The 18,211-nt window shown below is 44.0% G+C and overlaps 1 protein-coding gene across 4 annotated transcripts in view; it reads right to left on the minus strand.

The window, feature by feature from the left end:
* Positions 1-16,308, minus strand: part of rufy3 (RUN and FYVE domain containing 3) — a 66,208-nt gene extending 49,900 nt beyond the window's left edge. Inside the window, exons 1-2 of one of the 4 annotated variants that reach the window (XM_061895836.1) lie at positions 15,786-16,308; positions 2,059-2,232 (exon numbers count right to left, since the gene is read on the minus strand). In XM_061895836.1, coding sequence (XP_061751820.1) covers positions 2,059-2,232; positions 15,786-16,023 — 412 coding nt within the window. In that variant the 5' untranslated portion in view covers positions 16,024-16,308. Of the gene's footprint in view, positions 1-2,058; positions 2,233-4,879; positions 5,399-15,785 lie in introns of those variants that run through there. The other 3 variants (XM_061895842.1, XM_061895852.1, XM_061895861.1) reach the window with 3 other exon arrangements.
* Between the last annotated feature and the right edge of the window lie 1,903 nt (positions 16,309-18,211).

The raw sequence follows: 18,211 nt of genomic DNA on the forward strand, positions 1-18,211 counted from the left end.
CCATTACATAACGATAGCACGTACAAATATGAATGAAAACACTCCTACAGACATCACACATGGGTCGGTTCAGTAAGTATAAATCGTTTTAGATACATTGTAAAACTTACAAATATTGCTTGGAGCGATGAATGAAGAATCCATAAGAGTAGAAACGCTACAGACGGCTAAAAGTCTGAACGCCACATCTATTTCCGTTTGTTGAAAACACTAAATGGAGGGACACTGTAGCACCTGCAGTGAAGTGAAGTGAAGTGAATTATATTTATATAGCGCCTTTTCTCTAGTGACTCAAAGCGCTTTACATAGTGAAACCCAATATCTAATTTTTACATTCAAACCAGTGTGGGTGGCACTGGGAGCAGGTGGGTAAAGTGTCTTGCCCAAGGACACAACAGCAGTGACTAGGATGGCGGAAGCGGGGATCAAACCTGCAACCCTCAAGTTGCTGGCACAGCCGCTCTACCAACCGAGCTATACCGCCCGGTGAGCGAATTCGTCCTAAAGATGATGTCATTGCAAAAACAATAAAAACACTGTGTGGAGGGGGGGCGTGGTCTGCGAGCCTGCCGCGGAGCAGGGTTTTGTAAGGACCGGCCGCAAAGCACAGCTGGCAGGTGATTGGATTACCCAGCTGGGAAAGATCAATTAAACACCTGCCATGCTTATCAGCAACCGCCGGGCCAGGACACATGAGTTGGAGTTGGAGCGAGAGCACGCTAAAGAGCAGAGCAGAGCAGCAGGAGAGACCGGGGCTGAAAAGTCGAGTGCTATTGCTTTAGCGTGGACTCAATAAAACGTTAAATCCCGACTACCGGGCTCTTGTGCCAGTGTGTGGTGATCAGAAAAACCCATTGAAAGGCAACCTCTACACCTTAGGTGTCAAACTCTGGCCCCCGTGTAATTTCATTTGGCCCTTGAGGCAATATCATATTAACATTAGAACTGGCCCGCCGGTGTTATACAGTGGTGCTGCTGTAACACCGCATTCACCGATTTCCCGGGAGACTCTCGAATTTCAGTGCCCCTCCCGAAAACCTCCCGGTGCAACCATTCTCCTGAATTCCACCCGGACAACAATATTGGGGGTGTGCCTTAAAGGCACTGCCTTTAGCGTCCTCTACAACCTGTCGTCAAGTCTGTTTTTCCTCCTCACAAACAGCGTGCCGGCCCAGTCACATAATATATGTGGCCTCCACACACACATGTAAGTAAATGCAAGGCATACTTGATCAACAGCCATACAGGTCACACTGAGGGTGGCCCTATAAACAACTTTAACACTGTTACAAATATGCGCCACACTGTGAACCACATCAAACAAAAATAACAAACACATTTTGGGAGAACATCCGCACCGTAACACAACACAAACACAACAGAACAAATACCTAGAACCCGTTGCAGCACTAACTCTTCCGGACCGCTACAATATACCCCGCCTCCCCCGCACCCAACAAACCCCGCCCGCCCACCTGAGCCCCGACATTAACTGAGCAGTAAAAAGGCCTGAATGGTTGATTTATTCATTGTTATTTTATTTTCAAATGTATTAGCCTGTGGAAAAAGTTAATGTTGATATTTACCTCGGAAGGCTGCAAATACAAAAGAGGCATTAATTTTTTATTGAAATTTGATTTGATATGCCATTGATATTTTTTAATTATTATTGTTATTATTTGAAACTCAATTTTGCATGTCACTATAAAGTTATATAAGCCTTGCTTGTTCAATATTTAATGAAAAACTTTTTGGGGTCCCTATTAAAAGGTTCATTTGTTCAACCTCGGCCCGCGGCTTTGTTCAGTTTTAAATTTTGGCCCACTCTGTATTTGAGTTTGACACCCCTGCTCTACACACTGTCACAGTTTTTTTTTGCATGTTTCTTATGAACATATTGTTATTATTGCCGTCAACGAAAAATCCATAAATTAGAGGCAGGGTTTAAAGTGGACAAAAAAGTAGCGGCTTATAGTCCGGAATTTACTACTGTAGTAGTAACGACAACCTGGTAACGTTAAATGTAAAGATAGAGAATCTGTCCCATTTCTTACGTACTTTTCAAACCGTGTTTCAGGCAGTGCTCCATCACCACGAAAAACTGCTGCAGGGGCGCGTAGTCCGAGTCCAGCGTGCGCCCGAGGTTGAGCGCCGACTCGATCAGGCCCTTGATGCTCAGCTTGGCCATGTTCATCAGGTTGAGGCGCTCGATGGTGATGGGGTCTTTAGGATCTGGACCAAACACAAGAGGGAGAACAGGACAGAACCGTATGGTTATTGTGACAAAAGGCTTTCACTCACTTAACAAAATAAAAAAACCTTAAACGTTCAACAGAAAATTGTAATATATGACGAACTGGGGGTGTGGTGGGGGGCAGGGGGGTTAGGTGCAAAACAATAACAGTGCAATACTTTTTCCTAACATGGTCAATACTGCCTAGTTTCTCTTATTATATTCTTATTTTACTGTTACATTTTTATTCTCATTGTTGCTTTTTATTTTTCATTCTAATTGTAATACTTTTCTATTTTGTTTCCATTTCTAACCCCGTTTTCTACTTTTACTTTTTAAATTCGATCTTAATTCTGTACACTGGTACTGGAAATGTTTTATTTTATAATAATAATAGATTGTATTTGTAAAAAGCACTTTATATTTAGCAAACAACCTCAAAGGGATACAGTGTATTAAAAAAATATATAAATAATACATAATAAAAGATAAACAAACCTAATAGCTAGAACTAGTATGCATATATCTATAAAAAGGCTTTTTAAAAAGAAGGGTTTTTAAGCCTTTTTTAAAAGCATCTACAGTCTGTGGTGCCCTCAGGTGGTCAGGGAGAGCGTTCCACAGACTGTGAGCGGCAGAGTTTGCAGCGTTGTCCTTGGAGGAGGTTAGCCTGTCTGGAGCAGAGGTGTCGTGTGGAGCAGTGGTCCCCAACCACCGGGCCGTGGCCCGATTGGTACCGTGCCGCAGAAGAAGTTTTTCTTCATTTTTATTTAAAAAAAAAAAAAAAGTTTTATTAAATCAACATAAAAAACACAATATACACTTACAATTAGTGCACCAACCACAAAAACCTCCCTTTTTCATGACAAAAACGTCCCTTTTTCATGACAAAGAAAAAAAAAAAAGAAAAAGAGATGGCAAGAATGTGTGGATATCCTGCGACACTCAAAGCGGATGCATTTCCAACAATAAAGTCAACGAAATCACAAAAGGTGAGTTTTGTTGATGTTATTGACTTACAGTATTTGGAGTGTGCTAATCAGACGTATTTGGTCACGGCATGACTGCAAGCTAATTAATGCTAACATGCTATTTAGGCTAGCTGTATGTACATATTGCATCATTATGCCTCATTTGTAGCTATATTTGCATCCAGCCTTTCCCTCCACCCACATTTAATGCCAAACAAACACATACCAATCGTTGGTTAGAAGGCGATCGCCGAATTCGTCCGCGTTTCCTCCCGTGCCGCTGTCCGTCGTGATATGGCTCAATAGCTTCAGTTTCTTCTTCAATTTCGTTTTCTCTATCTGCCTCCACACTCCAACGATAAAGTCAACGAAATCACAAAGGTGAGTTTTGTTGTTATTGACTTACAGTATTTGGAGTGTGCTAATCAGACGTATTTGGTCACGGCATGACTGCAAGCTAATTAATGCTAACATGCTATTTAGGCCAGCTGTATGTACATATTGCATTATTATGCCTCATTTGTAGCTATATTTGCATCCAGCCTTTTCCTCCACCAACATTTAATGCCAAACAAACACATACCAATCGTTGGTTAGAAGGCGATCGATCGCATGTCGTGATATGGCTCAATAGCTTCAGTTTCTTCTTCAATTTCGTTTTCTCTATCTGCCTCCACACTCCAACCATCAGTTTCAGCACGAATGTAACACAAACAAATGGGCCACGTTTGGGGAGATTTGGACATAGTTAGGGTCTTGTCATGGTTAATAACACTTTAATCAGGGACGGCGTGGCGCAGTGGCAGAGTGGCCGTGCGCAACCCGAGGGTCCCTGGTTCAATCCCCAACTAGTACCAACCTCGTCACCTCCGTTGTGTCCTGAGCAAGACACTTCACCCTTGCTCCTGATGGGTGCTGGTTAGCGCCTTGCATGGCAGCTCCCTCCATCAGTGTGTGAATGCGTGTGTGAATGGGTAAATGTGGAAGTAGTGTCAAAGCGCTTTGAGTACCTTGAAGGTAGAAAAGCGCTATACAAGTACAACCCATTTATCATTTATCATTTATATAGCGCTTTTTCTCTAGAGACTCAAAGCGCTTTACATAGTGAAACCCAATATCTAAGTTACATTTACACCAGCGTGGGTGGCACTGGGAGCAATTGGGTAAAGTGTCTTGCCCAAGGACACAACGGCAGTGACTAGGCTGGCAGAGGCGGGAATTGAACCTGCAACCCTCAACTTGCTGGCACGGCCACTCTACCAACCGAGTTAAACCGCCTCCGATCTCTGCTTCGCGGTTACAAGCGGCCCTCGGATGGCAGCCATAAATGCGACGTGGCCCTCCATGAAAACCAGTTTGACATCCCTGTGCCAGCTGATAACACGAGAGATCATTTCTAGGACAATTTGTTCCACAAAAACAGCAGCGACAAGAGACAACTGTTGGGGTAGAGACCCATAACAAGAGCCGCTTGTCAGGAAGCATTTCCGGCTGCCTTTAATCAGGATTGGTGGGAAGGCGTGGTAAGCGGAAGAGGAAGGAAGGAAGGAAGGAAGGAACAACATCCTTAACTGCAGTGTCACTGCTGCACAGGATGTTGTGTTTTACGCGCACGTTTAAGCACTTCCAGGCCGCTGGCCCACGACCGCCAATGACGCCGCCCGTGACATGTTACCTTCATGGGCGGGCTCGGGGTCCGGGGTGAGGGAGATGTCGTTGAGCTCGCGCAGGCACAGCCACTCGCCGTCCACCGACACGCGGAAGTTGCAGAGATAAATGGTCTCCCGGGCGGCCTGGGTGATCTTGTCTGTGGTGGGAGTCGGGGTCTCGCTCTGAGGCGTCAGATCCGACATGATGATGACTCGGCAGATGCAAGGGTTGTGGAAAAAAAAAAAACAAATAAAGGAAAAGAAAAAAGGCAGAAGTGTTTTTGTTCCAAAGGGGTGGAAAAAAGAAAAGAAAAAACCCAAGACGAGGATGCTGTTAGCAGGTGTCTGTGGGTCTGCAGCCTCCTCGGGACCGTCTCTGAGACGCTGCTCTTCCTGCTGCGCCTCCTTCCCCCGTCGACCCCTTTTTGTGCAGGCGAGGGACTTAAGGATGCAAGGAGCGGCGACCCTCCTCCGCTAAGTGGCTCTGATTTTGGCTTGCCCGTGCACCGCCGCGCATACACACTGGGTGTTGACCAAGATGGCCGACTGTGGAGGAGGGCTGGGTGGCAGCCAGCACGGCGTCACGTGAGCAGATGGTGCATGCGTAAAAGAGGGAGGGAGGAGGGCCGGAGAGAAGGGATGATAGTGGCGGTGGTCCCCAGAGAGGCCGGTAACGGTACACCATTAACAAGGCTTGGCACATATTTATCACGGCAAAAAATATTTACTGTATTTTTCGGACTATAAGTCGCAGTTTTTTTAATAGTTTGGCCAGGGGTGCGACTTATGTGTAAAATTATTAACACGTTACCGTAAAATATCAAATAATATTATTTAGCTCATACATGTAAGAGACTAGACGTATAAGATTTTATCGGATTTATTGATTAGGAATGACAGGTTGTTTGGTAAACGTATAGCATGTTCTATTTGTTAGAGTTATTTGAATGACTCTTACCATAATATGTTACGTTAAAGGGGAACATTAGCACAATTTCATAAGGGTTAAAAACAATAAAAATCAGTTCCCAGTGGCTTGTTGTATTTTTTTTCAAAATTTTACCGGTCTCGGAATATCCCTAAATAAAGCTTTAAAGTGCCTTATTTTCGCTCTCTGCGAAGACACTGGCCATTTCCCTGTGACGTCACACAGTGCTGCCAATGTAAACAAACAATGGGAATACCACAGCAAGATATAGCGACATTAGCTCGGATTCAAACTCGGATTTCAGCGACTTAATCAATCAATCAATCAATCAATCAATGTTTACTTATATAGCCCTAAATCACTAGTGTCTCAAAGGGCTGCACAAACCACCACGACATCCTCGGTAGGCCCACACAAGGGCAAGGAAAACTCACACCCAGCGGGACATCGGTGACAATGATGACTATGAGAAGCTTGGAGAGGAGGAAAGCAATGGATGTCGAGCGGGTCTAACATGATACTGTGAAAGTTCAATCCACAATGGATCCAACACAGTCGCGAGAGTCCAGTCCAAAGCGGATCCAACACAGCAGCGAGAGTCCCGTTCACAGCGGAGCCAGCAGGAAACCATCCCAAGCGGAGGCGGATCAGCAGCGCAGAGATGTCCCCAGCCGATACACAGGCAAGCAGTACATGGCCACCGGATCGGACCGGACCCCCTCCACAAGGGAGAGTGGGACATGGAAGAAATAGAAAAGAAACGGCAGATCAACTGGTCTAAAAAGGGAGTCTATTTAAAGGCTAGAGTATACAAATGAGTTTTAAGGTGAGACTTAAATGCTTCTACTGAGGTAGCATCTCGAACTGTTACCGGGAGGGCATTCCAGAGTACTGGAGCCCGAACGGAAAACGCTCTATAGCCCGCAGACTTTTTTTGGGCTTTGGGAATCACTAGTAAGCCGGAGTCCTTTGAACGCAGATTTCTTGCCGGGACATATGGTACAATACAATCGGCAAGATAGGATGGAGCTAGACCGTGTAGTATTTTATACGTAAGTAGTAAAACCTTAAAGTCACATCTTAAGTGCACAGGAAGCCAGTGCAGGTGAGCCAGTACAGGCGTAATGTGATCAAACTTTCTTGTTCTTGTCAAAAGTCTAGCAGCCACATTTTGTACCAACTGTAATCTTTTAATGCTAGACATGGGGAGACCCGAAAATAATACGTTACAGTAATCGAGACGAGACGTAACAAACGCATGGATAATGATCTCAGCGTCTTTAGTGGACAGAATGGAGCGAATTTTAGCGATATTACGGAGATGAAAGAAGGCCGTTTTAGTAACGCTTTTAATGTGTGCCTCAAAGGAGAGAGTTATTCAACAGATTACGCATGTATTTAAACAGATGGTTGGAGTATGAAAGTATTGAAAAAGAAACTGAAGCTATTGAGCGAATAGCTATTGACGCTATTCATAGCCATAGCATGGCCGAATAGCTGCGTTAGCATCGCCGGTAAAATGTGCGGACCAAACGATCAGGACTTTCGCATCTTTTGACACTGGAGCAACTTAAATTCGTCGATTGGTAAGTGTTTTTTTTGCATTAAATGTGGGTGGAAGGAAACGTAATATAGTTGCAAATGCATCTACAGGTTATCCATACATCTCTGTACCATGTCTGCTTTAGCACCGCTGGTAAATAGCATGTTAGCATCGATTAGCGTAGCATGTTAGTCAACATCAACAAAACTCACCTTTGTGATTTCGTTGACTATTGTTGCAAATGCATCTGCAGGTTATCCATACATCTCTGTGCCATGTCTGCCTTAGCCTCGCCGGTCAAATGTGGAGACACTCTGGCACATTCAACGGGGGTCTGGCGGCAGACACTTTGGCATCTTGGGGCCAGTGGTGCAACTTGAATCCCTCCCTGTTAGTGTTGTTACACCCTCCGACAACACACCGACGAGGCATGATGTCTCCAAGGTTCCAAAAAATAGTCAAAAAAACGGAAAATAACAGAGCTGAGACCCGGTGTTTGTAATGTGTTGAAAATGAAAATGGTGGGTGTGTTACCTCGGCGACGTCACATTCTGACGTCATCGCCTCCAGCGCGATAAACAGAAAGGCGTTTAATTCGCCAAAATTCACCCATTTAGAGTTCGGAAATCGGTTAAAAAAATAGATGGTCTTTTTTCTGCACCATCAAGGTATATATTGACGCTTACATAGGTCTGGTGATAATGTTCACCTCCAGGCACCTTCTCAGTTGGTTATTTATGCCTCATATAACGTACACTTATTCAGCCTGTTGTTCACTATTCTTTATTTATTTATTCTTTTAAATGTCTATTCTTGGTGTAGGGTTTTATCAAATAAATTTCCCCAAAAAATGCGACTTATACTCCAGTGTGACTTATATATGTTTTTTCCCTTCTTTATTATGCATTTTCGGCAGGTGCGACTTATACTCCGAAAAAAACGGTAGTCATTTTCCATATCGCACAGAGACAAACCCGCGATATATCTAGTGTACCGATATATCGCCCAGCCCTATTTTAAGTTCATTCTGATTTGTAATAATCGGCTCGATCTAGGTGGCTAGAAATGCAGCTAATGGAAGCAATGCATTCTGCCTCTAAATGACTTTGACAAAGTATATAAATCAGGGGTAGGGAACCTATGGCTGGCTCTTTTGATGACTGCGTCTGGCTCTCGGATAAATCTGAGCTGATATTGCTTAACACGATAAGTGATGAATAATTCCAAATGTAATTACAGTGTTAAAAATAATGATCAAAATATAAAACATTTTCATGCATTTTTAATCCATCCATCCGTTTTCTACTGTACCTGTTTAAAAAGTTGCGTTAATGGTAGGAAGTTATTTATTTACTATTGGTTAGTGTGGGGCTTGCCCTCCTAAGGGTTCTTCACACCACCAAGCACCGGCATGAGAGCCTGTTTCAGGGTTACAATATTGTTTTATTTTTCAATAAGTCTCTCAGTTGCTTTCCAGCAATTGTTCTTTTGTCTTTCGTCCTCGCTTGTGCTTTGGCTCCAGCTCCAACCCCGTCTCTCCTCCTGGCTGCTTATAACCGAGCGGCAGGTGATTAGATAACAAGGCCCAGATGGGGCTTCTACGCACCTGTCGCTGATTTCGAGGCTGATCCTGGCAACACCCCGCTTCGCTGCAGGCCCGCAGGCCACGCCCCCGTCCACAGTTAGCTTCAGAATAACAATGTTATTACAAAAAATATTATATGGCTCTTACAGAAATACATTTTAAAATATTTGGCTTCTTGGCTCTCTCAGCCAAAAAGGTTCCCGACCCCTGATCTAAATACTGCCAACAATACTTCATTTACGTTCCTGTAGTCACCTCAAATGGTTTTCACTTCACAGGTGTCATAGTTTTGATTCCTTCAGTGACAACCCACAATGTAAATAGTCATGAAAATAAAGAAAACGCATTGAAATGAGAAAATGTGTCCATACTTTTGGCGTGTACTGTACATTTCAATTAGTTTTCAATCAGGGAGATCAGTCTCTTTAATTTTTTTTCGGAAAGTCCCTCGTTTGATTTTTTTCCGTGTGGAACTTGGTACCATAACGAAACTCCCATTACAGAAGAATACAACATTCTACCCCTAAGGACGGAGTGAAGGACTCCGCAGTAGCACATGTCTCCTATTATGAAAATGTAATTACGAAGAAGAAGCGCTGCAAATCACGGATGATGTCAGAAATCACAGGATGCAATCTCCTCCGTCTGATGACCGAGACACAGCATTAGCGTTGAAAAAAGCGCATGCTTACATGCAACATGAATGTTGATGGGACACGAGAGACATGTGCATAGCTCCTGAAGACTCGGAAAAAATAAAACCTATTAAACAAAAAAATGCTGCATTTGAAGTTAAGGCTTCGCTACAGATCTTAAAATTTAGCCTGGTGCCTTGCCAATCATTCGGCAGTCAGTTACAGATGTAGGAGCTGTAAGTTTAATCACTGTGGTTATTCTTTAGCATGATGTCGCTGTTAAAACCTTACCAAAATGTCAGCACGTAGCATGCTGCTAATGTTTTTGTCCTGTCTCACTCCTTACTTAATTTTACATTGTTTTTTTGGATATCAATCAATCAATCAATCAATCAATGTTTACTTATATAGCCCTAAATCACTAGTGTCTCAAAGGGCTGCACAGACCACCACGACATCCTCGGTAGGCCCACATAAGGGCAAGGAAAACTCACACCCAGTGGGACGTCGGTGACAATGATGACTATGAGAACCTTAGAGAGGAGGAAAGCAATGGACTCTGATGCGTCATCTATGTTGCTGCTCCTCGATCTTAGCGCTGCTTTCGATACCGTCGATCATAATATTTTATTAGGGGCGTATCAAAATACGAATTGGTATTTCAGACTCAGCCCTGTCATGGTTTAACTCTTATCTTACTGATAGGATGCAGTGCGTCTCCTATAACAGTGTGACCTCGGACTATGTTAAGGTAACGTGTGGAGTTCCCCAGGGTTCGGTCCTTGGCCCTGTACTCTTCAGCATCTACATGCTGCCGCTAGGTGACGTCATACGCAAATACGGTATTAGCTTTCACTGTTATGCTGATGACACCCAACTTTACATGCCCCTAAAGCTGACCAACACGCCGGACTGTAGTCAGTTGGAAGCGTGTCTTAATGAAATTAAACAATGGATGTCCGCTAACTTTTTGCAACTTAATGCCAAAAAAACGGAAATGCTGATTATCGGTCCTGCTAGACACCGACCTCTATTTAATAATACAACTTTAACATTTGACAACCAAATAATAAAACAAGGTGACTCTGTAAAAAATCTGGGTATTATCTTCGACCCAACTCTCTCCTTTGAGTCACACATTAAAAGCGTTACTAAAACGGCCTTCTTTCATCTCCGTAATATCGCTAAAATTCGCTCCATTTTGTCCACTAAAGACGCCGAGATCATTATCCATGCGTTTGTTACGTCTCGTCTCGATTACTGTAACGTATTATTTTCGGGTCTCCCAATGTCTAGCATTAAAAGATTACAGTTGGTACAAAATGCGGCTGCTAGACTTTTGACAAGAACAAGAAAGTTTGATCATATTACGCCTGTACTGGCTCACCTGTGCACTTAAGATGTGACTTTAAGGTTTTACTACTTATGTATAAAATACTACACGGTCTAGCTCCAGCCTATCTTGCCGATTGTATTGTACCATATGTCCCGGCAAGAAATCTGCGTTCAAAAGACTCCGGCTTATTAGTGATTCCTAGAGCTCAAAAAAAGTCTGCGGGCTATAGAGCGTTTTCCGTTCGGGCTCCAGTACTCTGGAATGCCCTCCCGGTAACAGTTCGAGATGCTACCTCAGTAGAAGCATTTAAGTCTCATCTTAAAACTCATCTGTATACTCTAGCCTTTAAATAGACCTCCTTTTTAGACCAGTTGATCTGCCGCTTCTTTTCTTTCTCCTATGTCCCCCCCTCCCTTGTGGAGGGGGTCCGGTCCGATGACCATGGATGAAGTACTGACTGTCCAGAGTCGAGACCCAGGATGGACCGCTCGTCGGGACCCAGGATGGACCGCTCGCCTGTATCGGTTGGGGACATCTCTAAGCTGCTGATCCGCTTGAGATGGTTTCCTGTGGATGGGACTCTCACTGCTGTCTTGGAGCCACTATGGATTGAACTTTCACAGTATCATGTTAGACCCGCTCGACATCCATTGCTTTCGGTCCCCTAGAGGGGGGGGGTTGCCCACATCTGAGGTCCTCTCCAAGGTTTCTCATAGTCAGCATTGTCGCTGGCGTCCCACTGAATGTGAATTCTCCCTGCCCACTGGGTGTGAGTTTTCCTTGCCCTTTTGTGGGTTCTTCCGAGGATGTTGTAGTCGTAATGATTTGTGCAGTCCTTTGAGACATTTGTGATTTGGGGCTATATAAATAAACATTGATTGATTGATTGATGGATGTCGAGCGGGTCTAACATGATACTGTGAAAGTTCAATCCACAATGGATACAACACAGTCGCGAGAGTCCAGTCCAAAGAGGATCCAAGACACAGCAGTATGTCATCGACAAGTGGATCAAGTGCCGAATGGCGCTCCTTGCAGACACACTGGCGTGGACAAACACCGCTTGTTAGCATTAAAGCTGCAGACACACAAAAGTTCCCAGAGGGGCTAACTGAAAGCACTTTCAAACTGTCTGAATTCCAGTAGCAAAGCAACATTTTGGACACCACATTTTCCAACAAAATATTGAGGGACCTCTGAGACCTGTAGAACAATTATGCCTCATATAACGTACACTTATTCAGCCTGCTGTTCACTATTCTTTATTTATTTTAAATTGCCTTTCAAATGTCTATTCTTGGTGTTGGATTTTATCAAATAAATTTCCCCCAAAATGCGACTTATACTCCAGTGCGACGTGTAAATGTTTTTTTTTCTTCTTTATTAAACCGGAGCGACTTATGATCCGAAAAATACGGTATGTATTGTTGCATTTGAACACCAGTATTGTTGATTGTAGAGGTAAATTATTGGTGTTGTTCATTATCAATAGCTCTACTTCTATTTGCATTGCTTCATTTGTAGTGTAACAATGCTCATTAGCGTCCGGGAGGAGTTAGTGCTGCAAGTGGTTCTGGGTATTTGTTCTTTTGTGTTTATGTTGTATTCTGCCAAAATATGTTTGTCATTCTTTTTTTGGTGTGGGTTCACAGTGTGGCCCATATTTGAGACAGTATTAAAGTTGTTTATACGGCCACTCTCAGTGTGACCTGTATGGCTGTTGACCAAGTGTACCTTGATTAACAACCGATCCACTAAATCGCTCTCTCTGACCCTCCCTCACAAATTCTGCTAGGTGCGCACACCTTCCCAATTTGTTTTGTTTTTCTTCAACCCCTTCTTAACTCTGTACAAACATTGAAAATACACGCAACCCTGACTCAAAACGCCGGACGTTTGAGGCATTTAAGAAACCCCGCCCGGACGGGCCCGTAAAAGAGGACATGTCCTGGGGAAAAGAGGACGTATGGTCAGTCTAGACCAGGGGTAGGGAACCTATGGCTCGCGAGCCAGATGTGGCTCTTTTGATGACTCCATCTGGCTCTCGGATAAATCTGAGCTGACACTGCTTAACACAATAAGTATTGAATAATTCCACTTGTACTCAAAGTGTTAAAAATAACGTTCAAAATATAAAACATGCTCATGCATTTGAATCTATCCATCCTTTTTTCTACCGCACTTGTTCAAGAAGTTGCATTAAGGGTAAGAAGTGATTTATTTATTATTGGTTAGTTTAGGGCTTGCCCTCCTGGGGGTTCTTCAGACCACCAAGCACCGACATGAGAGCCTGTTTCAGGGTTACAATATTGTTTTATTTTTCAATAAGTCTCTCAGTTGCTTTCCAGCAATTGTCTTTTTCTCTTTCGTTCTCGCTCGCACTCTGGCTCCAGCGCCAACTCCGTCTCTCCTCCTGGCTGCTGCTTATAACAGAGCGACAGGTGATTCGATAACAAGGCCCAGGTGGGCCATCTACGCACCTGTCGCTGCAGGCCCGCAGGCCACGCCCCCTCCACAGTTAGCTTCAGAATATCAATGTTATTACAAATAATAAGAGACCTATCATACTCTAGAAATGTTGGTCTTACTTAAAAATGCACGTGTTTAGTTGTGTTCAGATGTAGGGGGCGCTAAAGGCAGTGCCATTATGGCACTCCCTGAAGGTTGTTGATCTGGTAAAAATTGGCAGAGGCTTCGAGAGAATTGGTGCCCTGCACGGGATTCTGGGTAATTGTTCTGGTGTGTTTATGTTGTGTAACGGTGTGGATGTTCTCCCAAAATGCGTTAGTCATTGTTGTTTGGTGTGGGTTCACAGTCTGGCACATATTTGTAATAATGTTAAAAGTTTTTTTACGGCCACCCTTAGTGTGGCGTGTGTAGCTGTTGATCAAAAATATCTTGCAATAACACATGTGCGTCTCACATGGCCAGATGCAACAATAAACTGGGCTTGCACGCTGTCAGTCCAGGATGTAGGGGGCGCTAAAGGCAGTGCCGTTATGGCACTCCCTGAATGTTGTTGATCTGGTAAAAATTGGCAGGGGCTTCGAGAGAATTGGTGCCCTGCACTGGATTCTGGGTAATTGTTCTGGTGTGTTTATGTTGTGTAACGGTGTGGATGTTATCCCAAAATGTGTTTGTCATTGTTGTTTGGTGTGGGTTCACAGTCTGGCACATATTTGTAACAGTGTTAAAAGTTTTTTTACGGCCACCCTTAGTGTGGCGTGTGTAGCTGTTGATCAAACATATCTTGCAATAACACATGTGCGTCTCACATGGCCAGATGCAACAATAAACTGGGCTTGCACGCTGTCAGTCCAGGATGTAGGGGGCGCTAAAGGCAGTGCCATTATGGCACTCCCAGAATGTTGTTGATCTGGTAAAAATTGGCAGGGGCATCGAGAGAATTGGTGCTCTGAAATTCAGGGGTCTCCGGGAAAATTGGGGACGGTGGCAAGTATGATGCTATCAAGCGCCGTTCATATTAAACTCGCGGGCCGAAAACAACATTAAATTGTCATATCAAAGCGCAGGCCGCGTAATAATGTCTCGCGGGCCGCATGTTTGAGACCCCCTGGTGTAGACCCTGTACTAACATTGAAAATACACGCAACCCTGACTCAAAACGCCGGACGTTTGAGGCATTTAAGAAACCCCGCCCGGACAGCCCAGACAGTCCCGTAAAGGAAGTGAAGTGAATTATATTTATATAGCGCTTTTCTCTAGTGACTCAAAGCGCTTTACATAGTGAAACCCAATATCTAAGTTACATTTAAACAAGGACATGTCTGGGGAAAAGAGGACGTATGGTCAGTCTAGTCTCACCTTAATACTCTAGCCTTTAAATAGACCTCCTTTTTAGACCAGTTGATCTGCCGCTTCTTTTCTTTTTTCTCCTATGTCCCCCCCTCCCTTGTGGAGGGGGTCCGGTCCGATGACCATGGATGAAGTACTGGCTGTCCAGAGTCGAGACCCAGGATGGACCCCTCGTCGAGACCCAAGATGGACCGCTCGCCTGTGTATCGGTTGGGGACATCTCTACGCTGCTGATCCGCCTCCGCTTGAGATGGTTTCCTGTGGACGGGACTCTCGCTGCTGTCTTGGATCCGCTTTGAACTGAACTCTTGCGGCTGTGTTGGAGCCACTATGGATTGAACTTTCACAGTATCATGTTAGACCCGCTCGACATCCATTGCTTTCGGTCCCCTAGAGGGGGGGGTTGCCCACATCTGAGGTCCTCTCCAAGGTTTCTCATAGTCAGCATTGTCACAGGCGTCCCACTGGGTGTGAGTTTTCCTTGCCCTTTTGTGGGTTCTTCCGAGGATGTTGTAGTCGTAATGATTTGTGCAGTCCTTTGAGACATTTGTGATTTGGGGCTATATAAATAAACATTGATTGATTGATTGATTGATAGATTTGCCTGAGAAGCTGAACGGGACCAAAAAAATAAATACAAAATATAAAAACTAAATTAAAATGTTAATTTTAAACATTCGCGAATAAAATTGCAGTATTCACAGCTCCAATAAAAATGTGTTTCAGTAGGTTAAAGTAGTAAAACAATTCGAAAACAAACAGAAGGTCTAACACGAGACATGTGGTCATGTGATGACTCAACTTGTTGACATTAGCTTGAATTAGCCTACATTTCTTTCAAGTCATGCGGTCGTTTATCATATTTTACTTCTACAGTCTCGGTTTGAATATTATGTCTCTTTCGTAAAGCAGGTGAAATAGAAAACGTTAAATTAATAAATTATATATAGAGTTATGTAGGGAGTTATTGTGGACGAGATAGGTTAGCTTGTTCAGTTAGCATGAAAACCAGGAAGTTTAGCAAAAAATGGCGGTCGTCAAAAACAAAAAGTGAGTGAATTTAAAACATTTTTTTTTATCTTGACTCACTTTTGCGTTTCGGGTCCATCCTCTCGATGTGGAAGTCATACTTGACAGGCGACGAGGGCGGCAGCGACACCGCCTTCCCGAAGCCGACGGAGCTCAGAGCCTCCTTGAAATAGATGACGGAGGTCGGCGAGAGCGTCTCGTCGGCGCTGTCCGCCTGTCCGTTCTCCTCCGACGGACTCACCCCGCCGCAGCGCTGCGGGGGAGAACCGTCCCGCGGCGGCGCGTTCCGGTCCGCCATCGTCTCGATCGAACCCCCCAGTCGGGGGGGGGGGGGGGAGGAACTCACTGCATGTGAGCCGCGAGGTGGCTCTCTGCGCTGGGCGAGCTAGGCGCGGCTAGCCTCGGTGTCTCATGGAGGTCGATGTACGGAAAGAGTCGTGACTCCCGGCGGTCTTAATCCTCCAGCTTTGCGCCGCAATTATGCAGCTAAAGTGACTCAATGGATGACGTCCTCCCCGCTGTCCTGCAAAACATGCACATTTAGTGCGAATTTTCTTCTTCTCCTCCCTGTATTTGATCGGCTGTCATGATGCGTGACGCACTACCGCCTCTTCTGTTGATTCTAGCGCATTAAAGGCCTACTGAAATGAGATTTTCTTATTTAAAAGCCTACTGAAATGAGATTTTCTTATTTAAACGGGGATATCAGTTCCATTCTATGTGTCATACTTGATCATTTCGCGATATTGCCATATTTTTGCTGACAGGATTTAGTAGAGAACATCCACGATAAAGTTCGCAACTTTCGGTGCTGACAAAAAAGCCCTGCCTTGATTTTAATGGGAGCCTCCAACAAAGAGAGCTATTCCGACCGAGAAAACGACAATTTCCCCATTAATTTGAGCGAGGATGAAAGATTTGTGTTTTGAGGATATTGATAGCGACGGACTAGAAAAAAAAAAAAAAAACGAGATTCCGATGTTTTTAGACACATTTACTAGGAAAATTCTGGGAAATCCCTTGTCTTGCTATTGTGTTTCTAGTGTTTTAGTGAGTTTATCAGGACGGCGTGGCACAGTGGGAGAGTGGCCGTGCGCAACCAGAGCGTCCCTGGTTCAATTCCCACCTAGTACCAACCTCGTCACGTCCATTGTGTCCTGAGCAAGACACTTCACCCTTGCTCCTGATGGGTGCTGGTTAGCGCCTTGCATGGCAGCTCCCTCCATCAGTGTGTGAATGTGTGTGTGAATGGGTAAATGTGGAAGTAGTGTCAAAGCGCTTTGAGTGCCTTGAAGGTAGAAAAGCGCTATACAAGTACAACCCATTTATCATTTATTTATTTATAAACTCCCGGTAAATTTAAAATTGCAATTCAGTAAACTAAAAAGGCCGTATTGGCATGTGTTGCAATGTTAATATTTCATCATTGATATATAAACTATCAGACTGCATGGTGGGTAGTAGTGGGTTTCAGTAGGCCTCTAAAGGCCTACTGAAATGAGATTGTCTTATTTAAACGGGGATATCACTTCCATTTTATGTGTCATACTTGATCATTTCGCGATATTGCCATATTTTTGCTGAAAGGATTTAGTAGAGAACATCCACAATAAAGTTCTGAACTTTCGGTGCTGACAAAAAAGCCCTGCCTCTACCGGAAGTCGCAGACGATGACGTCACTTCACATATTCACATTGATTTTAATGGGAGCCTCCAACAAAGAGGGCTATTCAGACCGAGAAAACAACAATTTCCCCATTAATTTGAGTGAGGATGAAATATTTGTGTTTGAGGATATTGATAGCGACGGACTAGAAAAAAAAACAGAAAACGAGATTCCGATGTTTTTAGACACATTTACTAGGAAAAGTCTGGGAAATCCCTTGTCTTTCTATTGTGTTGCTAGTGTTTTAGTGAGTTTAACAGTACCTGATAGTCGGAGGTGTGTGTCTTGACGCAGCTAGTGTCTCAGGGAAGTCGACGGCAGCTGTATGGACGTCACAAGCTCAGCTGATATCCGGTAAGAAGCGACTTTTTACCACAATTTTCTCACCGTTGGGATCCATGTTCGCTGCGATCCATAGTAAAGTTTCACCTCCGTGAATTTTAAACAAGGAATCACCGTGTGTTTGTGTGGCTAAAGGCTAAAGCTTCGCAACTCCATCTTTCTACTTTGACTTCTCCAATATTAATTGAACAAATTGCAAAAGATTCAGCAACACGGATCTCAAAAATACCGTGTAATTATGCGGTTAAAGCAGACGACTTTTAGCTGTGTGTGCGCAGCGCTCATACTTTCTAAAAACCTGTGACGTCTTGCGTACACGTCATCATTACACGACGTTTTCAAGACGAAACGCCCGGGAAATTTAAAATTGCAATTCAGTAAACTAAAAAGGCCGTATTGGCATGTGTTGCAATGTTAATATTTCATCATTGATGTATAAACTATCAGACTGCGTGGTGGGTAGTAGTGGGTTTCATTT

The sequence above is a fragment of the Nerophis ophidion genome, linkage group LG01 (genome assembly GCF_033978795.1).
Source record: "Nerophis ophidion isolate RoL-2023_Sa linkage group LG01, RoL_Noph_v1.0, whole genome shotgun sequence".
NCBI classification, from domain to species: Eukaryota; Metazoa; Chordata; class Actinopteri; order Syngnathiformes; family Syngnathidae; genus Nerophis; species Nerophis ophidion.